General features: G+C 42.7%; 1 protein-coding gene across 2 annotated transcripts in view; it reads left to right on the top strand.

Moving 5' to 3' along the window:
* Nucleotides 1–7,145: 7,145 nt before the first annotated feature.
* The window catches only part of PRPS2 (phosphoribosyl pyrophosphate synthetase 2), a 33,358-nt gene continuing 15,699 nt past the window's right edge, over nt 7,146–24,804 (top strand). The window contains exons 1-2 of one of the 2 annotated variants that reach the window (XM_016942662.4): nt 7,146–7,458; nt 15,033–15,225. In XM_016942662.4, coding sequence (XP_016798151.1) covers nt 7,337–7,458; nt 15,033–15,225 — 315 coding nt within the window. In that variant the 5' untranslated portion in view covers nt 7,146–7,336. 2 annotated transcript variants of the gene reach the window in all.

Below are 24,804 nucleotides of genomic sequence, written 5' to 3' on the forward strand. Positions count from 1 at the left end.
AGACAAGATGTTCTAGTTCACTTCGTCCGTTCCTGACCCAGACCTTGAATTGGTCAAATCGCAAGAATACTTGGTTCCTTTCCATGGAAAACAATATTCAAAAACCAAACTTCTGATTCTGGAAATTGGTAATGAAAGGGAAGAAAATTTAAAATTTTTCTCTTGCTTCTCTAGTACAAACCTTATTTTAGGGTAATCAAGTAGCCCAGAAGACGAAGGGAATTCCGGCTAATATTGTACACAGCAAAGATTAATAGAATTAGAAAGTTTGCATTTTGCAAGGCTAAAATGCAGGCTTATAACGCTGTCAGCACCTTAAACCAGTGATCTATCTCAATATTGTATCAAGATAACCTGACATGTTAATACGTTAGATGTGATAACGGTCTTGGGATCATAAAGAAAAATGTCTTTATCTCTCTTTTTAAGAGCTTTATTGAGATACAATTCATATACCATTACAATTCACCCATTTAAAGTGTAAAATTCAATGGCTTTTATTACGTTCACAGAGTTGTGCATTCATCATAACAATTTTAAAACCTTTTTATTACCACCCCAAAGAAATCCCACACCCTTTTGCTTTTAGCCCTGCCATCCCTCCATCTTCCCATCTCCCTAACTAACCCTAGGCAACCCCTGATTTACTTTCTGTATATAGATTTTCCTATTCTGAACATTTCATGTAAATGGAATCATGCACTATATGGTCTTTTGTGTCTGTATTCTTCACTTAGCATAATGTTTTCAAAGTTTCTGTAGCACATATCAGAATTTCATTCTTTTTAAAAGCTAAATAATATTCCATTGTACAGGAGGCCACATTTTGTTTATCCACTCATCAGTTGATGGACATCTGGGTTGATTTCATCTTTCGGCTATTGCAAATAGTGCTGCTGATAACATTCATGTAAACTATTCATTTGAATGCCTGTTTTCAACTCTCTTGAGCATATACCTAAGAGTGGAATTCCCTGCTCATATGGTCACTCTGACCATTTGAGGAACTGCTAGACTTTTCCAAAGCAGCTGCACCATTTTGCATTCCCACCAACAGTGTCTGAGGATTCCAATTTCTCCACATTTTTACCAACATTTGTCATCTTTATGTGCCTTTTTTATTATAGCCAACATAGTGGGTATGAAGTGGCATCTCCTCGTGGTTTTCACTGGCATTTCTCTGATGGCTAATTACGATGACTATCTTCTTTTTTCTTTTTTTTTTTTTTGGAGGCAGAGTCTCACTCTATCTTCCAGGCTGGAGTGCGGTGGCATGATCTTGGCTCACTGCAACCTCCGCCTCCCGGGTTCAAGCAATTCTCCTGCCTCAGCCTCTGAAGTAGCTGAGATTGCAGGTGCCTGCCACCATGCCCGGCTAATTTTTGTATTTTTAGTAGAGACGGGGTTTCTCCATGTTGGCCAGGCTTGTCTCAAACTCCTGACCTCCGGTGATCCACCTGCCTCGGCCTCCCAAAGTGTTGGGATTTACAGGCGTGAGCCACAGCGCCCGGCCTCTTTTCAAGTGTTTATTAGCCATCTGGATATCTTTTTTGGAGAAATGTCTACCAGATCTTTTGCCCACATATTTTTCATTTTTTAAGAGATTAAATTTTTTAGAGCAGTTTTAGGTTCACATAAATTAAGTGAAAAGTACAGAGAATTCCCATATACTCTCAGCCCCCATCCATGCACAGCCTCTCCTACTAACTAAAATCAATGTATGTATATTGACACGTCATTATCACCCAAAGTCCATAGTTTACATCAAGGTCCACTCTTGGTGTTGTACATTCTATGGGTTTTGACAGGTATATAATGACATGAATCCACCATAGTAGTATCATAGAGTAGTTTCACTGCCCTAAAAATTCTCTGTGCGCCACCAATTCATCTGTCCTTCCCCTCTTCCCTGACAACCACTGATCTTTTCACCATCTCTGCAGTTTTGCTTTTACCAGAATGTTATACAGGTGGAATACTACAGTCTGCAGCCTTTTCAGATTGGTTTATTTCACTTAGTAATATGCATTTAGGTTTCCTCCATGAGCAAAATAGCTCATTTATTTATAGTGCTGAATAGCTTTCCATTGTCTGGATGTATCACAGTTTATCCGTTCACCTACTGAAGGACATCTTGGTTGCTTTGAAGTTTTAACAATTATGAATAAAGCTGCTATAAACATTCATGTGCAGTCTCCTTTGCCCATTTTAAAATTCGGTTGTCTTTTTGAGTTGTGGTCATTTTTTATATATCCTAGATACAAGACCCTTATCAGATACATGATTTGTAAACATTTTCTCCCATTCTTTGGGTTGCCTTTCTTTCTTTCTTTCTTTCTTTCTTTTTTTTTTTTTTTGAGAAGGAGTCTCACTCTGTCGCCCAGGCTGGAATGTAGTGGTGCAATCTCGGCTCACTGCAACCTCTGCCTCCTGGGTTCAAGCGATTCCCCTGCTTCAGCCTCCTGAGTAGCTGGGATTACAGGTGCACGCTACCACGCCCGGCTAATTTCTTCTGTATTTTTAGTAGAGACCGGGTTTCACCATGTTGGTCAGGCTGGTCTCGAACTCCTGATCTCGTGATCCGCCCACCTCAGCCTCGCAAAGTGCCAGGATTGCAGGCGTGAGCCATCATGCCCGGCCTTCTTTCACTTTCTTGATGGTATCCTTTGAAGCATAAGTTTTTCATTTTGACGTCCAGTTTATATATTTTTGTTGGTGGCGCTTGTGCTTTTGATGTCATATTAAAGAAATATTTGCCTAATCCAAAGTCATGAAAATTTATACCTATGTTTTCTTTTAAGAATTCCATAGTTTTAGGCTTTAAGTTTAAGAATTCCATAGTTTTGTAAAGATGCCATCTCTACAAAAAATACAAAAATTAGCTTGGTATGGTGGCGTGTACCTGTAGTCCCAGCTACTCGGGAGGCTGAGGCAGGAGGATCACTTGAGCCCAGGAGGTCGAGACTGCAGTGAGCGGTGATCACACCACTGCACTCCAGCCTGGGCAAGAGAGTGAGACTCTGCAAAAAAAAAAAAAAAAAAAAAAAGAAAAAGAAAAAGAAAAAAGAAAAGGAAAGAAAAGAAAAGAAAACAAGAAAAGAAAAAGAAAAGAAAAAAGAGAAGAAAAAAAGAAAAGAAAAAAGAAAAGAAAAACAGTTTTATAGTTTTAGCTCTTGCATTTAGGTCTTTGATCAATTTTAAATTAACGTTTGCATACGGTGTGATGTCTTTATCTTTTTACAGATATATGCAGGCTAAATAATTTAGAGGTGAATATATAACATCTGTAATTTACTTTAAAATACTTTAGATAAAAACAGATAAAGCAAACATGGGAAAATTTTGACAGCTACAAAATCTAGGTGGTGGGTATATCGGTGTTCACTCTATTTTCATCTCGGTTTTTGGATTTTTCTTTAAACAACAGAAGTAAAAGGTAAAGTTCTAGAAATAAAAATCAGAAAAATTACTTGATTCTGAGTGAAAATGTTATTAATAGAGAATTAAAGTTGAATCTATTTTAACTTATTTTTAAAGTACATTGTTTATAAATGTTAGCATTTCATAATAAGTTATAAATTATTTGCCACACCCCTAATAAAAACATACAAGAAAAAGGTTATGTCAGAGTGTCTTGGCATTGCTCTTAGGAACTAGTGTTCCAGAACTTCTTGTTCTAATACAGCAACTATCAGCCACATGTGGCTGATGAGCACTTCAGATATGGCAAGTCCAAATTAAGATGTGCTGTAAGCGTAAAATCTATATTGGATTTTGAAGGCTTGACACAAAAAGATGCAAAATAGCTCATTAATATGTTTTATGTTGATTACATGTTGGAATGATAATATTTTGGATATTGGATTAAAGTGTATTATTAAAATTACCTTCACTTGTTTTTTATATTCTTTTAAAATACAGCTACTAAAGTGTAAATTACATATGTGGCTTGCATTATATTTCTTTTTAAAAAGTTTAAAATTTTTTCATAGAAACATATAGGAAACAATCATTACATTTCTTTTGGACGGTACCATTCTAGAGAGAAAAGGACTGGGCTAGAAGATCCACATTCTAATTCCTTTGCTGCTTTCAACTAGCCATGTGACTTTGGGAAATTTCTTCCGTTTCTCAGCCCTAAAATAGTCAGGGATAAATTCACTCAGCAAATACTTAGACTTCTTACTATATAGAAAGAACTTGGCTAGATGATGTGGGAAATAGAAGACGTGAAACTGTTCATAAATTCAAATCATTGTTTTACCATTAATCTCTATCCATGAGTCAATGAAGCTAGAAATCAACAATAGAAAATATCTCATCATTTTTATTTTTTCCACTAACATTTTATCTTAAGATAATGTATATTTTATAAACGGTCTGAGACCCAGATCACATATGCACAGACTATATGTTCTTTTTCTCTTCTAAGTCTTGGGTCTTTGAACAAGTGTTCCATTTTTCCAGAGGCTCCCCAACTTCAAATGTTGTTCAAGAAGTGCACTGCGGTAGACAGTTGGTGGACAGTACTCATGCCCTTCTGTTGTCCCATACCATGTTGACGGCTGGTCTTGGCCATGTAACTTGCTTTGGTCAATGAGACATTAGCAAGCAAGTTAAAAACAGAGGTTTGATAAGCACTTGCTCATTGAGACGTATCTTCTTGGAACACTCCTTGGAACCTTGCAGCCATGCCGTAAGGAAGCCCAAACAACCATGAGGAAAGGCCCACATGGAGGAGAGAAGGGCCAGGGGTTCTTTCATACTAGTGATTCTCAACCTGTGGTGATTTTGCTCCTTGTAGGACATTTGACAATGTCTGGGGACACTTTTGGTTGTCACAGTGGTGGATAGGTGCTACTGGCAACTAGTGGGTAGAGGCGAGGGGGGCTGCTAAACAATCTGCAATGCACAGGACAGTCCCACAACAAAGAATTACCCAGCCTAAATATCAGCTGTGCTGAGGTTCAGAAACCTGCTCTAGACCAATGTTTCCCACAACCTGGCTCCTATGGATCAAGGATAAAGGCACTTGGGAGAGAAAGTGTTCACACTTAAATAAAATTATCTGTAGCTGCTCATTTACAAGTGACAGCTTTCTGAACAGTCTGTGACTCATGATGATTTTTCAATGATTCCCATTAGTATTCTCATCAACCCCAATGGCACATTTCACCTTGTTTACATTTAGCATTTAAGCAGAGTAACTCATCAAACTATTGAACCAACAATCATTGTATTAGTTGCCCCAACTGAGATATTGTTTCTCCTTGGTGCTATCAAGTCCATGGTTTGTCACAATTCAATCCGAGCTTCCAAATCTGCAGCCATTTACCCACCCAAAGACCAGGGGCTTTAATTTTACTGTTTTATAGTCCATCAGCTTTGGTTCTGTGTTACCAAAGAACCACAGCCCCATCATGCTAAGAGGATGCCACTTTCCCTTTGAGAAGAGCATCTATATATTTAGAAGAAACCATTATTAGTCAATTTTATCTATGAGAGAAATATTAAGAATATAAAAATTATAGTAATTTGCTGATAGTAAATTTTATTAGAAGAGTTTAAATATAACTACATTAGCAGACTCAATAAAAATTTTAAACATAGTGGGTCAAGTATAAATCTCATTGCTATGGTAATTAGCTGTGAAATACATAGATAATAAACCATTGCAGATAGGGGTTTTTGTTCGTTTTCTCACATAATAGGGCACATATGCATCTCTAGGCGGAATGAAAAAGGGCCAGAAATGCTGCTAAAATTGTCAGTTTGAATAAGTTTTTGATAGGCTGGCAGATACAAAAGTTTACAAGAAACACTCGATGTGCAAAGTAATCTCCTTGCAAAGTACAAGGACCCAGATGAAAAATCCCAATGATGCGAATCATCCCTGTAATCTCCCAAATCCCATTATGAAGTCTGATTAGAGTAGGCTACAACCCAATTGCAAGTGGGCTTTGCTGTTGATGGAGAGCCAATTCGTGGCAAACATTAGTAAAACCAAGCCATTTATCTACCCGGTTGAATCAGCCTTTGTTGAGGAGTGTGAAACTGTGACCAGCATCACCAACCAGCCCTCTATAGACAGGGACTGCTTTCCTTTCTCCTACACTTGGTTTGTGCCCTGAAGTTGGCTCTGGTACTGCGTTGGCATCTTGAGAAAACCTTTTTGCTGGTTTCTAGCAGGAAAGAGAGGAAGGAGGCCCTGACTCCAGGGATGTGGAGGGACTGAGCTGGACTGTCTAGGGAGATCTGTGTTCCTGGGATCAGGCCCTTGAGCACCCAACAGGCAGAAGGTTGTGAAGTGCCCCAAGGACCATCACATCTACCGAAAAATGGTGAATCTGGGGGACTTGGTTTGATCCAGTGAGCCACCAAGAGCAATACTTCCCCTCAGCCTGTGATGAGGACTCACATAGTGGTTGGATTTTTTAAGGACACATGGTGCAGGGGCAACTCTGTAGTTCAGGGGTCATCAAGTTTGAACTATGAGGGACCACATGGCCAATATTTACATTTTGCAGACCAAGCAACAAAAGGGAAGATATTACGTAGGAACTTACATAACAAGAGAGAAAAAATTGTCACAATGTTTTTATTGATATAATCCAAAATACGGTAATATTTGAGTACAATTATTTGCAACTCACATCTATTAATGAGAGAAAAGGAATTCTTTTGCGGGGGGGATATTTCTCTTAATTGGAGTTCAAAGGCGGTGTCTGCTATCATCACATAAAGTGCAAATGTTCATGTATGAAAACCACGCTTAGCTCTCTGGTACAAACACAGGGAGCTCTCGCGATCTGGCCCACAGGCTGTAGTTTGCAGACCCTTGCTATAGCTGAACACCAGTCGCCCACACTGGGTTTGCGGTGTTCCGGGGTGGGAAGTCGCTCCGGGCTGCGAAGCACCTCGAGGGATCCCCCCGGCCCGAACTCTCCCTCTGTGCCCAGCTAACCGCGGTTCATTGGCTCTCCCCGCGAGGCAGGTCTGGAAGATCAAGAATGAAGCTCGGAGCTCTCTCGCGGAGCAAGGACACCTTCGGGCTTCAGGACCACCCAGGGCGTCCAAAACTGCTGCCAGGGCTGTGCCCCCGCCCCCCGGCACTTTCCAGCTCCCCCTCCACGCCCGCTCTTCCTCCCTCTCTGCCCCCTCTAGCTCCTCCTCCGGCTCCTCCCCCTCCGCTCCTCCCCTTCCCTACATCTAGCCGCCGCGCTTTCCCGCTCCCGCAGCAGCAGCCTCCCGCAGCAGCAGCCTCCCGCGTCGCTGTCGCTGTTGCCTCCGCCACCTCCTCCGCCGCCGCGCGCCCCTCGGAGTTCCGCGCCCCACCATGCCCAACATCGTGCTGTTCAGCGGCAGCTCGCATCAGGACCTGTCCCAGCGCGTGGCCGACCGCCTGGGCCTGGAGCTGGGCAAGGTGGTCACGAAGAAGTTCAGCAACCAGGAGACCAGGTGGGGGCCGCGCCGGCGGCCGGGCTAGGGAGAGCGCTGGGCACGCGGCTGCGGGGCCGGGTTGGGGGCCGGCGCCTGCCCGGGCCACCTCCGCGGACGCCGCGCTCCCCCTTCCGGGGCGGGACGGTGGCAACGCGGCCTCCGCGCCCCCGCGCCCGCGCCTGCGAAGAAACCGAGGCGGGGCGCCGCGCGTCCCGGTGCGCGCCCCGGCTGTGCCCCCGGTTGCAGGGCCTCCGGTCCTGGGACCGCGGCGACCCGGCGGTCCCGAGCCGCTCCCGGCCTCCCAGCGGTGCCGCCCGGCCTGGCGTCCCCAGCCCGGAAGGGAGACGTCTAGGCGGTCACAGACCGTCGGGGAGAGAGTGGGCGCAGCGGGCGGGAACCGCATCGGGTCAGCGCGCGGTGGAGAGACGTCCTGGGTTGGCTGGTCCCAGTTTCCGCGTCCCTACAAAGCTGAACCTCAGACCAGTGCGTGCGACTAAAGGTTTCCCCCCGTCCCCAACTCTGGTTGCACGCTGGGTTTACCTGGGGACGGTCCGAACGCAGCTTCCCCCGACCTGCCCCCAAGGGTTTGATCCAACGGGCGGAGGATCAGCGATTTTACAAGCTTCCCTGGCTTCTCCTGAGCAGCCAGGGCGCAGACCACTGCGTTATCCAGAGGGTGCAGTTGTGCCAAGGTTTGAAAGACTGTGAGAACCCCAGGACGCACGTGCTGGGCTCCCCTCTGCTCCCACTACTCTTGCTGCTTTAAAGATGATGGACTTTCAGCTACCTTCTTGTTCTAGGACTCTGCTGTGTCCAGCAACAACGCCGTGATTCGACTGTAACTTCCACCCATTTCTCAAGTCCAGGAGAGCCTCTGCCTGTGGGTCAGGTGGTGGCCATCCTCGGAAGCTGACCTGGGGGGCTCCTTTGTCTATCTGCCTGAGTCCACACAGCTCCTTGACTCATTTCAAATTGGTCTCATTTTTCCCCCTTCTTCCTCCAATGTCTAGTACCGTTAACTGTCCACAGTTACTGATAATTTTTATATCTTTGGCAAAGGTTCAATTTTACCAACATTTTCTAGAAATGGTGTTGGAACAGTTGGACACCCATATGCCAAAAAATATGAACTTCCATCCATACTTTTCACCATTTGTAAAAATTAACGTTGAAGTGGATCATAGACCTAATTGTAAAATCTAGAACTATAAAATTTCTAGCAGAAAATCTTGACTTGGGGTTAGGCAAAAATTTGTTAATGAGGAGTTATGTTAATACTGATGGGGAAGATGCTACATTTTGGCAAGTCAGCTTTTTAGGATATGTGAATCTTATGTGACTTCTTCCAGGTGGCAAATTCCAGTTATGGCTCCGATGATAATATAAGCGAAGAAACATTGTGAATGAGTGGCAGGTGGACTTTGGCTAAAGAATTCCACTCTGCAGTGTTTAATGCGGAAGTCTGAGAGGATGGTCTAGGGCTCTGGAGAAGGATAGAGCTAGGTTTGAGTGTTGCAGTATTTTGCCAGTCTTGTTCAAGTTTCAGTCGCTGTAAGAACACGAGAAGAAGAATAGTTTTTGTTCAGAAGGTGTCGTCATATAAGTAAAGGAGAAATTTGTTGATGAAGTAAATTTTGAAAGCAAATATGTTGCCCTTCCAGGTACTCAGTGCAGCATGATCTTTTGCTAAGGAGCATGGTTAATCTAGATCAGTTCACTGCTAAGTCAGTGTTGAGTTTCTCCAAAAAATACCACACGTGCCACTGGGCAAAACTCACTCAGACATTGAAGTATGATTGTTTATACATTTGGTTCAAATATAAAGCAGACTCACTTTTATTTTGTTTTTGGTATTTTATAACCATCACTTGATAATTAGAAATCGTGGGACCTCAAAAACCACTCAGCATGAAGTTTGGGAATTGCCTATATAGCTACATTTTATGTTTTTAATGTATAGAGTATAAAAGGTTCACTGCCTGACTTTTCTCTTTTCCATGAACTGTACAAGTACAGAGCTTAATTTTTATAAACAGCCCTCTCTGGACCAGTTACTGTGCTAGGAATCCAGCTTTTAGCTGTGTAATCGTAGAGAGGAGAAACTGAAGGGCAAAATGAAGACAAAATTGATTCAGTTCATGTAAGGGCCCCTTCTTGAATCTGTCACTGAACTAGGATCAGAAATCTGGTTTGCTGTCTCCTGGCCATCAATCCTCCCATTTTGCATTTTTTATATGCTGCTTTACTGAACATAGAGCCTTCCAATTTTACCTTCTTATCCCTAAATCATTTCAGATATGCAGGGAGAGGTCCGCTCCAGCTTCACTATAGACCATGGAAATTCCATGATGACATCTTAGGACAGCAGGTGTCTAGATGTCTCTGTTGTAACATTTTACTATGGTCAGTTAACCTGCTGGCAGAATCTTTAGCTATACTGTGAGACAAGGTTATGCAAAGTTATACAAGGTTATCGGTTACCATGTCATAAATAAAGAGCTTAATGGCTTAAAACAGTAATTGTTGATTTGGCTTACAAATCTGCAATTTGGGAAGGGCTCAGTGAAGAAAGCTTGTTTTTGCCGCGTATGGTCACAGCTGAGGCGGCTAACTGGGGCTGGAGGGTTCTTGAAGATGGCTCACATGACTGAAGTTGTTACTAGCTTTTGCCTGGGAGCTTGGTTAGGAACCTCAGCTCCTCTTCTTGTAGGCCTCTCCATGGGGCTGCTTGAGCTTCCTTACAGCATGGAAGCTGGGTTCTAAGAGCGCATGTTCCAAAAGACAGGACATTGAAGCCACCAGTCCATTAAGGACTGGGCTTGCAAGTTGGTGTATCATAATTTCTGTCATATGCTGTTGGGCAAGTACAGAGCCCTCTCAGATTCAAGGGCGGGAGACTAGACCCTGCTCCTTGATGGGAAATGTGTTAAGAGTCTGTGGCTATGTTTTAGTTACCATGCCCGTTTATTGTTGAGTCAGTGACGCTCTTCAGCGTTTTTATTTGGGGGTCAATAAAGATCCTCCGGCAGAATGGCAAATGGATGCTGCCTTCTAGCCACAATTTTTTAAAGACCTAGAATAAAGGTAGTCATGATCATCTTTTTGAGTAGAAGCAGGACTAGCTTTAGGGGAAAAGTTGCCATGGTGATGATATTCTCTGTCCTCCCCTGGACTGCTAGTCATATGAGAACTGAGGTTCCTGAGGAAAAACAGGCCAAAGAATCTAATCTTGTGGGATAAACGTCATAAGACCAGGAGTTGGCAAAGTTTTTCTGCAAAGGGCCAAATCGTAAATATTTTAGGCAGTGCTAGCACATGTAGTCTCTGTTGCTGCTGTATCTTACAGTTCTGTAAGTTACGGTAATGTCTGTCACAGGTTAGCAGGGCTGTATTCTCTTCTGAGGCTCTAGGGGAGAATCTGTTCCCGTGCCTTTTCCGGTTTCCAGAGGCAGCCCACATTCCTTCACTATTGGCCTCTTCACCTTCAATGTCAGCAACAAAATGTTGCTCTGACCCTGCTTCTGCTGTCTCCCTCTTGCATTTTTAAGGGCCCCATGATTACAGTGGGCCAATTTAAATAATCCAGGATAATTTCCCCATGTTAAGGTCAGCTGATGAGCAACCTGAATGCTATCTGCAAATTTACTTCCCCTTTGCCATATAAACTCACATATTCAAAGGATTAGGATGTAGACATCTTTAGGGGGCCATTATTCTGCCTACCACGCCATTCTTAACTCACAGGCCATAGAAAAACAGCCTATGTGCTGTGTTTTGTCAACCTCTCAGCTATATAATACTGTACTTGATTTCTGCTGTAGTTCATTTTGTGCTGCTATAACAGAATACCGGAGACTGGCTAATTTATAAACAACAGAAATTTGTTTCTCACAGGTCTGGAGGCTGGGAAGTCCAATACTGAGGGGCTGGCATCTGGCAAGGGCTTTCTTGCTGCATCATCCCATGGCAGAAGGGTGGAAGGGCAAGAGAGCATATTTGAGAGAGAGCAATAGAGGGCCAAATTTGCTAATATAATAAACCCATTCTCAAGATAATGAGCACACTCTAGCAATGATGACGTTAATCCGTTTGCGAGGACAGAGCCCTTATGACCTAATCACCTCTTAAAGGTCTCACCTGTCAATACTCCTATACTGGGGATTAAGCTTTCAACACATGAACTTTAGGGAACACATTTAAACCATAGCAATTTCCAAATTAAGTTTATGTCATAGTTGATGTAATGTTCACAAAGCAGTTAGATTTAGCTCCTTAGATCTTCAAATAGGTGGGAGCACATAGAACTCTTTCTATCCCCCTCATCCTGTGAGGTTGGCATATTTTCATCCATAGTAGAAGGCGTGCAAGAAGATGTGTGAATGTTATGAAAACTAATTTTCACAACATGTCAACTTGAAAAACTTTATTTTTATTTTCCTTTTCTTTAAAATTTTTTTTAGAGATGGGGTCTTGCTATGTTGCCCAGGCTGGACTAGAACTCCTGGGCTCAAACAATCCCCTTGCCTCAGTCTCCCAAGTAGCTGGGACTGTGGGCATGAGCCACCATGCCCAGCCTGTTTTTAAATTTTCATTAGGTATAATTGGCTCTTTTTTTTTTTTTTTTGAGACAGAGTTTCACTTTTGTTGCCCAGGCTGGAGTGCAATGGTGCGATCCCAGCTCACTGCAAGCTCCGCCTCCCGGGTTCAGTGATTCTCCTGCCTCAGCCTCCCGAGTAGCTGGGATTACAGGCATGCACCACCACACCTGGCTAATTTTGTATTTTTTAGTAGAGATGGGGTTTCTCCATGTTAGGCTGGTCTAGAACTCCAGACCTCAGGTGATCAGCCCACCTTGGCCTCTCAAAGTGCTGGGATTACAGGCGTGAGCCACCGCGCCCAGCCTTAATTGGCTCTTTTAAGAAAACAATTTCATTGAGTATCTGATAGCAGGAGAAGGGAGAAGGATAATTATTCATGTTCCTTATTTGTAATTTTAAAATATTTCATTTTGGGATGAATAAATTTACAGACAATTCTGCTATAATGTGACATATGTATTCCTAAAAATTACCACGCTATGCAAAATCAGGCAATCCAAAACCACAGGGCTTATGAGAAAAATGGGGTTAGGGACATAACATTCAAAAACTTTCTCAGTGACCCATTAAAAAATCATAGGAATGTTATATAGGTTGAGCATCCCTTATCAGAAATGCCTGGGACAACAAGTATTTCAGATTTTTTTTTTTTTTTTTTTTTTTGCATTTTGGAATATTTCTATTGTACTTACTGGTTGGACATTCCAAATCTCCAAAAATCCAAAATCCACAATGCTCCAATGACCATTTCCTTTGAGCATGATGTCGACACTCAGAAAGTTTCGGATTTCAGAATTTCGGATTAGGGTTCCTATCAAAATGGTAAAACACTGACATGTATTACATGCTCAAAAAATACTGGCTGGGTGCAATGGCTCACGTCTGTAATCCCAGCACTTTGGGAGGCTGAGGTGGGCGGATCACTTGAGGTCAGGAGTTCAAAACCAGCCTGGCCAACATGGCAAAACCTCCCTCCACTAAAAATACAACAAATTAGCCAGGCGTGGTGGTGCATGCCTGTAATCCCAGCTACTCGGGAGGCTGAGGCAGGATAATCACTTGAACCCGGGTGGCAGAGGTCGGAGTGAGCTGAGATGTCACCACTGCCCTCCAGCCTGGGCAACAGAGTGAGACTCTGTCTTTAAAAAAAAAAAAAAAAAAAATTACATAAATATTATGACAGAGATGGAACTTTCCATTGAAAAATGCCTGAGGTTTAGGGTTCTCTGAAATGACATGAAAAGTTGTGACACCAAATGTGAATGAGTGTGGCTCATTGTCCTCGAGGTGTGTACATGTGTATGTTTGTGTATTTCTAAGTGGCTCCATTCAGCTGGGTACACTGCAGTTTTCTGCAGTCTCGGGATAAGAGGTTGTGCATAAGAAAACACGAAATTCATGCTATGCTCAAATTGTTCCAAATAATATCAATCATTGGAACAAATTTGCCTTTTCAAAACATAGCAGAGCTGACCATCTTCTTGGTTTGGACGCAGAGCCCTGGGAAGGACATGCCTGAGCACACAGCACTATTTTCTGTTTCTTCCCACCAAAGGAATATGCCAGGGATGAGCTGGCTCTCCCTCTCATGTTGGACATCCAGAATTCTGTACCTGGAAATACAGAAACTTCCAGACATGCAATTTTCAAAAACTTAGCTGCTATTTACTCTTTCTCCAGAAGCTACGCAAGGATGCCAACCAGCAAAACAAGGAAGTATACCAAGAAAGAGGATACAGAAAATGGCAAATGGAGTGCAGGAGAGGGGGCAGGGAATCCCCGGATGGCAGCTGTGCACAGGCAGAGAGATAACCCAGGCCTGCCACCCCTGGGAGGGATGCCTGCAAGACGATGAAATGCAGATGTGACTTGAGGCCTCTGATCTTGGGAGATTTTGATTGTTAGTGAAGGGTTTAGGGTGGAATCTGGATTCAGGATTCAGAAAACTTAGCAGATAAAAAGGTAAGAGAATGACCTCCAGGGAAAATAAAAAGAAAAGATGTGCATAAAAAGAAAATACAAGCATTCGTTTAAGTTAATTGCATGGCAGAGCTCTGAGCAGCATTTGCGCAGTTAAAAACGTACAGTCAATCTTTAATGTGAATATTGATCTATATTGGGATGATGGCGAGATGGGAAGTTTACATTGCAAGTGATGGAACTGAATGGAAATAGAGTTCAATCCTCATCTTCCATAGTGAGAAGTCAATACACTTTGCCTAAAATGAAAAATCAAGACACAGCAATACACACATAGTAGCTAGACTTGAAGGAAAGTATCTAAAAACCCTATCAAGAGTTGAAATTGGTGGCCTCTGGGCACTTTCTCTGTTATACGTCTTACAGAATGGTTTGAATTTTTTAAGCAATATGACTGTATAACTTTAATAAAAAACTAAAACTAAATGTAGTATTTTGCAGAAAAGAGTTAACATAGCAGGCCTGAGACTTAGGCCTGTTCGCAAGGTTGGCCCTTGGCTGGCCTCTGGGAGCTTAGATTTTGCAAGGGTACCCACCATTTCCCAGTAAGGATGGCTCACTGCATAAACTCTTAAACAATTGATAAACAATGTGGTTCATGCTGAATGCCTGTGAGTCTGACATTTTGGTATGTGCTAGGCAGAGGGTGCTTATATGACCAGCCCACAATACAAACCCTGGGACTTGAGTCTCTAAGCAGCTTCCCTGGTAGAGAGCCCTTCACACGTGTTGTCACAGCTCACTACTGGGGCATTAAGCTCTACCTCTGACTCCCCTCAGGGAGGAGTCTTGGAAGCTTGCACCCTGTTTCCCCCAACTTCACCCCATGCACCTTTTTCCCTTTGCTGAGTTTGCTCTGTGTCCTTTCTCTGCAATAAATTACAGCCATGAGTGCAACTATTAGGCTGAGTCCTATAAGTCATCCTGGTGATCATCAAACCTAGGGGTGGTCTCAGGGACGCCCAAGATGCAAATATGCTTCAATATTAACCGATGGCAGTTTTCTTTTCCTAGCGTGGAGATTGGTGAAAGCGTGAGAGGGGAAGATGTCTACATCATCCAGAGCGGCTGCGGGGAAATTAACGACAACCTGATGGAACTCCTCATCATGATCAATGCCTGCAAGATTGCGTCATCATCCAGAGTGACTGCCGTGATCCCGTGTTTCCCATACGCCCGACAAGATAAAAAGGACAAGGTAGGAGAGGTGTGTGCCCTAGAAACCTGCTGTGGGCCACTGTCAATGTTGTTTTTCCTCATTTATCCCCTTGATTAGAATTATCTGGAAAATGTTGGCTTTTTCCTTTGATGATCAAGTAAATATGCTTTCTTATTTTGTTTGTTGAAGATTTGGCTTTGAACCTACCCTGACATTAATAGTCAAAGAAACAGGTAATGCATATTTTTGCAGGTATTAAAATACCATTATTGTCCTTGTTATAATGAAATTGTTGTATGTCTTTGTGATGGTGGATAGAACTAAATACACACACACACATGCACAAGAGTACAAGTCAAACTAGAGCACATCTGAATCAGATCACTGGATTGTATCAATTTCAGGGTCCTGGCTGTGATACCGTGTTATAGTTTCACAAGACGTTACCACAGGGAACTAGATAAAAGGTTCACAGGATCTCTGCGTTGTTTCATACAACTGCATGTCTATCTACAATTCCCCCGAAATAAAAAGTTCAATTAAAAAAAAAACCCATGATCTCTTTTTAACCTTTTAAAAAGAACAGAAATAGTATCATTGAATTATGTTTTTCACAACATTAGCATCAGGGGAGGCTCTGTGAGTGTTTAGAAAAAAATTGAAGAAAATGTGGTTGGTCTTTGCCTTTGAGAGCAACAGAGAAATCGGAGGTTGAGAAGAACTTTGAAGGAGATTGTATTAGTTTTCTAAGTTGTCATAAGAAATTACATAAACCGCGTGGCTTAAAAGAGCAGAAATTTTTCCCTCACAGTTTCGGAGGCCCAGAAGTGTGAAATCAAGGAATGGGCAGGGGCACGCTCCCTCTGAAGGCTGTAAGGGAGGCTGCTTCCTCGCTTCTTCTAACTTCTGGTGTCTCCTTGCATTCCTTGGCTGTGGCTACATCACTCTGGTCCCTGCCTCTCTCTTCACCTGGCCTCTTCCCTGTGTCTCTTTGTTTCTTATAAGGACACTGTCATTGGATTTCAGGCCTAACCTAATCCAGAATGAACTCAACTTAATCTTTACCTTGGTTATATTTGCAAAGACCCTATTTCCAAAATGAGGTCAGATGCTGAAGTTGTGGGTGGACATGAGTTTTGGGGGGATATTGTTTGACCTACTACAGTGTTCAACTCCCAGCTGTTGTGTGTTCCGTATCTTATGGATAGATAGATGTTCAGCCAGGCTCAGCGAGAATCCTGCCAGTTTTCAAGACACACTGCTGTTCTGTGATTTGGTAACTCAGTGCAAGAAAGGTTTTCCCCAATATGCTGCTTTTTATCTCCATAATTCATTTCTGAAACAACACAGATTTCTGAAGCAGCACACAAGATCCCCTCATATTTGAAAAAAACCCTTTATAAATTTGAATTCATATACCAAAGTCCCCGTGAATTTTAATCCCAGTCTCCTCAAGACATGGTTTCCATTCCCTGTCTTGAAGATGGCCAGTCAGTTAATTTCTCACCTAAAATCTAATTAGAAGGGTCCACATACTTTATCTGTAAATGGCTATATGGTCTATGTTGCAACTATTCAACTCTGGTTGTACTTCAAAAAGAGCAATAGACAATATGTAAATGAATGGGTATGGCTGTGTTCCAATAAAACTTTATTTATGGACACTGAAATGTGAATTTCATATTATTTTCACATGCCTTGAAACACTATTTTGAATTTTTTTCAACCATTTAAACATGTGAAAGCCATTATTAGCTCACAAGCAGTACCAAAACAAGTGGCTGGTGGCTGGTGGCTAGCTGGATTTGGCCTATAGGCCACAGTTTGCCAACCCCTGTATTAGACCACTGATAGATCGTGTGTGTGTGTGTGTGTGTGTGTGTGTGTGTGTGTGTGTGTGTGTGTTTATGATCTAAACTTGACCTTGGGCAGCCAAAACCTTAGGTCACACACACTGCTGTGAAGCTGTATCCTCCCACTAGCTATTTATACAGACAGCTCCTTTTATTTTAAACTTGATTCTAGAGTTTTATGTGTATTTTTAGCTGTTAAATTTCAATTTTCTAATTTTGTCCCATTGGTATAATCTGTTGTCTTAGCTATTCTTCCCATCTGTGTGTTTCCACAGGATTGTTTAGCATCTTTCTCCTTGTCATATCACATCCATGTCATAGAAGAGCTAATTTTCTGCCATTTCTTCCTTCCTTGTGGTTTAGTAAATTCTCACATTGTAGCTGGTTTTTTGTTGTTTGTTTGTTTGTTTGTTTTTGAGACGGAGTCTCACTCTGTCACCCAGGCTGAAGTGCAGTGGCACGATCTCAGCTCACTGCAACCTCCGCCTCCCAGGCTCAAGCAATCCTCCTACCTCGGCCTCCCAAGTAGCTGGGACTACAGGTGTGCACCACCATGCCTGGCTAATTTTTGTATTTTTTGTAGAGACGAGGTTTCGCCATGCTGGCCAGGCTGGTCTCGAACTCCTGACCTCAAGTGATCTGCCCGCCTTGGCCTCCCAAAGTGCTGGGATTACAGGCATGAGCTACCGCACCTGGCCTGTAGCTGTATTTTTAATCAAGCTCTTTCACTCACAATAGATTTTATATTTTGTATTTGGCCCTAAGATATTGAATATATTGTAACTTCTTTAGAAAATTACTCCTTTTATCATTACACATGCCCTCCTCCACTATTACCTGATTTGTAACCCCATTTTGTTCTTTAAGTGATAAAATATTGGAAGCTCTACATTTTTGTTAGCGCATATCTGATTTGCGGTGACCTCTTTTTACAAAGTTGTATTTTCAAAATGTTTTCTTATTTGAGTTGGAGAAACTAGCACTGTTTTTTCCCAATCCTTCTATTGTAGGAGGTGTGATGCAGTCCAGCCTCCATCCCCTAGTTGCCAGTAGTGCTCCCAGCCACCACTAACAAGAGCTCTATGGATTTCTGGAACTCCAGTGTCTATAACTTGTTTTTGTTTTGTTTTGTTTTGTTTTGTTTGAGGTGGAGTTTCGCTCTTGTTGCCCAAGCTGGAGTGCAGTGGTGCCATCTCAGCTCACTGCAACCTCTGCCTCCCAGGTTTAAGGATTCTCCTGCCTCAGCCTCTCAAGTAGCTGGGAAGCATGCGCCACGACGCCTGGCTAATTTTTTGTATTTTTAGTAGAGACAGGGTTTCACCGTGTGGGCCAGGCTGGTCTCGAACTCCTGGCCTCAAGTGATCTGCCCGCCTCAGCCTCCCAAAGTGCTGGGATTACAGGCATGAGCCATCGCGCCCAGCCGGCTTTAACTGTTTTGTGGAACTGTGTTGTCTAACTAGCTAGTAGCAGCTTTCCTGATGTTAGACAGATGTGTTTTCCATTTTGACCCATTGTGAAAACATATTTCTTTTCTTTCTTCTACCCTTTCTTTAATCACTTTGCTGTAAGTGTGTTTCTTGGTAATAACATTGTAGCTGCTTTTAATTTTTTATCCCAGTCAGACAATTCCATGACTTTCTGAGCTTAACTGCTGATAGAAGAGAGGTCTTTCATCATCAACCACGCAGAGGCAGGGCGGTTGGTAACATTTGAGAGACAGTGTGTGTAGTGGCTTAGGAAGTCATGTGGTTTCTCGTTAGAGAACACAGCTAGGAAAGAAGGAATCACAGTGGGGTGTATTAGTTTCCTAGCACTGTTATAACAAATTACCACAAACTGGGTGACTTAAAACAACAGAAATATGTTCTCTTAAGTGCTAGAGGCCAGAAGTCCAACATCAAGGTGTTGGCAGAGGAATATTCCTTTTGGAGGCTGCAGGGGAGGCTCCTCCTTCCTTGCCTCTTCTAGCTCCTGGTGACTGCCAGCCTTGAGGCCACATCACTCTAATCTCTGCTGGAATCTTCGCATGGCCTTGTCTTTGTCTCCATCAGATCTCTCGCTCACTCTCTCATTTTTAATTTTCTTTTTAGAGACAGGGTCTCACTTCGTCACCCAGGCTGAAGTGCGGTGGCACAATCTTAGCTCACTGCAGCCTCAAACTTCTGGGCTCAAGTGATCCTCCCACCTCAGCCTCCCAAGTAGCTGGGACTACAGGTGCACACCACCACACCTGGCTAATATTTTTTGCTTTTTGTAGAGGCAGTGTCTCACTATGTTGCCCAGGCTGGTCTTGAATTCCTGGGCTCAAGAGATCCTCCTGCCTTGGCCTTCCAAAGTGTTAGGATTAAAAGCATGACCACCACACCTGGCATCTCTCTTTAAAGGATACATGAGGTAGCATCTAGTGCTCACCTGAATAATCCAGGATAATCTCCCCATCTCAGGATCCTCAATGTCATCACATCTGCAAAAACCTTTCCAAATAAGGTAACATTTACAGGTTCCAGGGATTGGGCTCTGATATTTTTGGGGCCACCATTCAGCTCACTTCAGGAGGCCTTAAAGGAAGTCACTGATGTGTTAAGAGACGAATATTTTAAGGACACTTTGAGCTTTGAGATAGTACATATCATTTATCATCTAGGCCAGGATGCTTTCAAGATTGAAAGGGAGCTCTATGGATAACTGTGTTGGGAAACAGGTGTCTGCCTAGACTGTCCTGGGCAAGTGACATAGGGCCACCCTCTCTATAGCCTCTGGAGGTGGCCAAGACACATAAGCTGTTCTGACACCATTATTTCTGACATGTCTGTGTAGTCAGTGTGACTCATTATAGTGAGGAGACAATTTTTTTCTTTCCCCAAACTTCTGAAAGGGGAATTCTTAATTCTTAATTTTATCTAGTATTTGAGGTGTGCCTTTGCTTTATTTTTTTAAGACAGAGTCTCGCTCTGTCACCCGGGCTGGAGTACAGTGGCACAATCTCGGCTCACTGCAACCTCTGCCTCCGGGGTTCAAGCAATTCTCCTGCCTCAGCCTCCCAAGTAGCTAGGATTATAGGTTTGTGCCACCACACCTGGCTAATTTTAGTATTTTTAGTAGAGACAGGGTTTCGCTATGTTGGCCAGGCTGGTCTCGAACTCCTGACTTCAAATGATCTGCTCACCTCGGCCTCCCAAAGTGCTGGGATTACAGGTGTGAACCACCGCGCCTGGCCCACCTTTGCATTTTTTAAATGGCTGATAATACTTTTCCTAACTATTCCTTCCTTACCTTGGATCACGTGGCTTGGCTTTGTACTGAGAAACTGTACTTTGGTGAGGGGAACAGGGATTTAGTAAGCACCTAAGAGAGATGGCCAGAGCCTGTCAGCATACTTCATCTCTTAGAATCTCTTAGACAAGTGCTACTGTTTACCAGTACAGGTGAATGATGAGGAGACCAAGCATGATTGGGGTGGGGGTGAGGGTTAGGGGAAATGCACTTCTACCTTTTTGCTTCATTTAGGAAGGTATAAAGCCATGTGGCGTTAGATTGTGATGAGAAGCTGTGACCTACACTTGATCTCTCATCCCAGAAAGAAAATTCTCCTGCACAGCCGCAGGAGGAGCTCTGGGCAGCCCTCCGAGACTTTCTGTTGTGCTGTTTCCTTCCCTTAGGGCTGTATTACCTATGACATCTAATGACAATGAAATTCTGTGTAATTGCTCTTCTTGGAATGCCTTGCAAAGAAGCCCAGAAAAAAAAAATCAGGAAGCCTTTAACCAGATTCAAAGCTGGTTTTGTTTTTTTCTGTAAACCTTGCTGCTGCTTTTTAAGCAAGCCCTGCACATATGTAACATTTTATTTGGGGTTTTCTTTGTATGTACAAGACACCAGGGACAGATTCTGACGGTGAAGGAATGGTTTCATAAATTAGGACACATCCATACAATGTAATATTAACATAGAAAAATAATGATGATGTAATATTAATTGTAAAAGACGTGGTGCCAAGTGCTCTGAGCTCTGGCACTGAGAATCAAGTAGGCTCAGATTTGAATTCCAGCTCATTATTTACTCAGTTTATCCTTTGTAAAAGTTACTTAAACTGTCTGTATCTTTAGTTTCCTTATCTGTAAATTAAGTACGACACTAGCTACTATTTATGAAGTACCTACCATATTATGATACATGAGTGGGCAAACTTTTTCTGAAAAGAGCTGGATGTCAAACATTTTGGGCTTTGTGGGCCGTTGGGTATCTATTGCAGCAGCTCCACTCTGCCATTTTAGGGTGAAAGCAGCCATTAGTCAATGTGTGCATGAACGGGTGCGGCTGTGTTCCAATAAAACTTTATGTGCACTGAAATATGAACCTCATATAATCTTCAGATGTCACAAAATATTGTTCTTCTTTTGATTGTTTTTCAACCGTTTAAAGACGTAAAAACCATTGTTAACTCACAGGTTATGCAAAAACAGGCCGTGGGCTAAGTTTGGCCCATGGATTCTAATTTGCCAGTCCCTGCTATAGAAGACACTCAATAACTGCTGGTTCCCTTCCCTGGTAAAAACAGTAGGTTGGGCCGGGCATGGTGGCTCACACATGTAATCCCAGCACTTTGGGAGGCCAAGGTGGGCGGATCACCTGAGGTCAGGAGTTCGAGAAGAGCCTGGCCAACATGGTGAAACCCCATCTCTACTAAAAATACAAAAATTAGCCAGGCCTGGTGGCGTGTGCCTGTAATCCCAGCTACTCAGGGGGCTGGGGCAGGAGAATTGCTTGAACCCAGGAGGCAGAGGTTGTAGTGCAGTGAGCTGAGATCTCACCACTGCACTCCAGCCTGGGTGACAGAGCGAGACTCCGTCTCAGAAGGAAAAAAAAAAAAAAAAAAGTAGATTATGGGCAAGACTGGGAATAATTACTTCTGAGGCGGGTAAAGGACTTGTAGTTTGGGGATTTCTTTTTTCTTTTTTCAAGATCATGTTCTGTTTTCAATAAGATTTTCTTTTTTTCCTTTTTTGTAGCAGAGAAATTGAGAACAGTTTTTCCTGATGTGAATTTCTACAGTCTTGTAATTTTTTAAAAAGCCTGTCAATTTTACACTTTTCAAAAGGTGATATTTGATGCCTTGAATAACATCTGGAATAGCCTGGGACCCTGTCATGATTGGGCTGACTTGCAAAACATTTGACTTTTATGCGTTTTTCACTAAGGGAGCTGAATGTTTTATTTTTGGCTACTGTACCTTGACACTACCTTTGTTTCAATGCTGTACTTACTTTTCTTTGTATAGGCTAGCAAGTCAGTTAACTAGTAAATCATTTTTCCTGCAAGATTCAGTTGGGTATGAGCCAAACTCTGAGACACAGAATAGAAACCAAATTTGTAAACAAGGTGTGAAGAAGAAAATCAGAAAGCGTGAATTTAGGAATTACCCTGTGGTTTGGATCCTAGAAGTTAAGAAACACTGGATGCCACTGAGGAGAGATGAGAAGGGAGGATTCTTTTTGCTGGCATCTTAGTCTGTGCTACTGTAACAAAATACCACACACTGGGTAATTTATAAAGAACAGAAATATTCTTTGGTGCTGGGCACGGTGGCTCACGCCTGTAATTCCAGCACTTTGGGAGGCCGAGGCGGGCGGATCACCTGAGGTCGGGAGTTCGAGACCAGTCTGACCAACATGGAGAAACCCCTTCTCTACTAAAAATACAAAATTAGCCGGGTGTGGTGGCGCATGCCTGTAATCCCAGCCACTGGGGAGGTGGAGGTTGCGGTGAGCCGAGATCACACCATTGCACTCCAGCCAGGGCAACAAGAGCGAAACTCCATCTCAAAAAAAAAGAAATATTCTTCAAACGTGTGTCCTGGGAGGGGGGAAAAAAGGACAAAAATGTATTTTCTCATAGTCCTGGAGACTGGAAGACCAAGACCAAGCACTAGCATTTGGTGTCTGGTACGGGCTGCGTCCTCCAGAGGGAAGAATGCTGTGTCCTTACATGATATAAGACAGAAGGGCAAGTTTGCAAAATGCTGCCTGAAGCCTCCTTTAGAAGGACCTTAATCCCGCTCTCAAGGGAGCAGCCCTCAGGGCCTAATCACCTTTTAAAGGCCCCACTTCTTAATCCTATCACATTGGCAACACCTGAATTTTGGAGGTGACCTTTCAACCCGTAGTAACTGATTCGACAATTGTAGGAAAAGCACAAAATTGATTAGTATTGCAAATCAGGTTCTATTACAAAGCAGTTGTAGCAACTGATTTGCTCTTTTTATTATCCTGGAACTTTGTTACACTAAATAATTCTCACAATTAGTGAGGCTAATGAGTAAGCCTTGGACATTTAGTGTTAATAGAGATTCTGTTAGTAAATATTTATTGAAGAACTACTGAATGCAGAGTGTGGAGCTGTGTTCTGCGGATGATGTGAAAATCTCCAAAACCAATTGTTTGCCCTTGAGGGATGTATTCTAATTGTGAACTATGACATTTGTACATACAATTCTCTGAACATCTATCTTTCAGCAGGTATCACAAGGCAGTCCCAAATGGTAGGGCCAAATGCGTACCAATTCTGTGCCCCCTTAGAAAGGAGAGATGATTCCTGGAGTTCTGCCTTAAAATTGGGAGATTTGAACCAGACTTGGAGGATCAAACACATTGGCTCGGCAGAGGCGGTGGAATAGGGACAAGGCAGGCATGTGGGTATAATGGCCAGGCTTCAGGTGTTTTCTAGAGGAGGAAGAGCAGCCCCAAGGCCGACTTCAAGGAGGCTTCCTGAAGCAGAGGTGTGAGAAAGGAGCTGTTCCTAGTAGGCTGCAGCCAGACTGGCCGGAGAACTTTGGAGAATAAAGCTGCGAAAATTCGATTTTATCCCAAAGGCAACATGGAATATAGTACGGGGGAGTTAAATGATGAAAACATGAGTTATGATCTATAATTAGTGGAGAAGATTGAAAAAATAAAAAAACAAGAAAAATATATTTTCCTATAATCTCACATTCCAGAAACATGTTAACTTTTTAGAGTGTTTTCCTCTCATTCTTTTCTTTCTGTTTTGAACATACATGCATACCTTTTTTTTTTTTTTTTTGAGACGGAGTCTCACTCTGTCGCCCAGGCTGGAGTGCAGTAGTGCCATCTCGGCCCACTGCAACCTCTGTCTCCCGGGTTCAAGCAATTCTCCTGCCTCAGCCTCCTAAGTAGCTGGGACTACAGGCTTGCGTCACCACGCCCGGCTAATTTTTTGTGTTTTTAGTAGAGACAGCGTTTCACCATGTTAGCCAGGATGGTCTGGATCTTCTGACCTCGTGATCCACCCGCCTCGGCCTCCCAAAGTGCTGAGATTACAGGCGTGAGCCACCGCGCCCCATATATACCGATTTTTGATAAAATATATATTTCTTTTTAAAAAGTGGTACATTAGGGAAAACACAAATAATCTGTTAACATTTTCAATGTAATTCCTTCCTGCATGTGTTTTTACATGAATGTGTGTGTGTGTGCATGTGTGTGTGTGTGTAACAAGGATCATTTGTTACTATTTTGAATGAAATCTTTTTTTAAGCTTTTATTTTCTTTTTTGTGGCTGATATATAGAAATACTGTTGTTTACAACAAAATGCTGAACGCCACCTAGGTCTAATCATGTGTCTATATAATTTCTTGGATTTCTTTGATGTGGGCAGTTGTATTGTCCATAATTTATGATGTGGAAACCAAAGCTATAGAAAAGTTAGGTAATTTTACAAAGAACATAATATCAGTAAATGACACTAAGTATGAAA

The sequence above is a fragment of the Pan troglodytes genome, chromosome X (assembly GCF_028858775.2).
Source record: "Pan troglodytes isolate AG18354 chromosome X, NHGRI_mPanTro3-v2.0_pri, whole genome shotgun sequence".
In the NCBI taxonomy this organism is placed as follows: Eukaryota; Metazoa; Chordata; class Mammalia; order Primates; family Hominidae; genus Pan; species Pan troglodytes.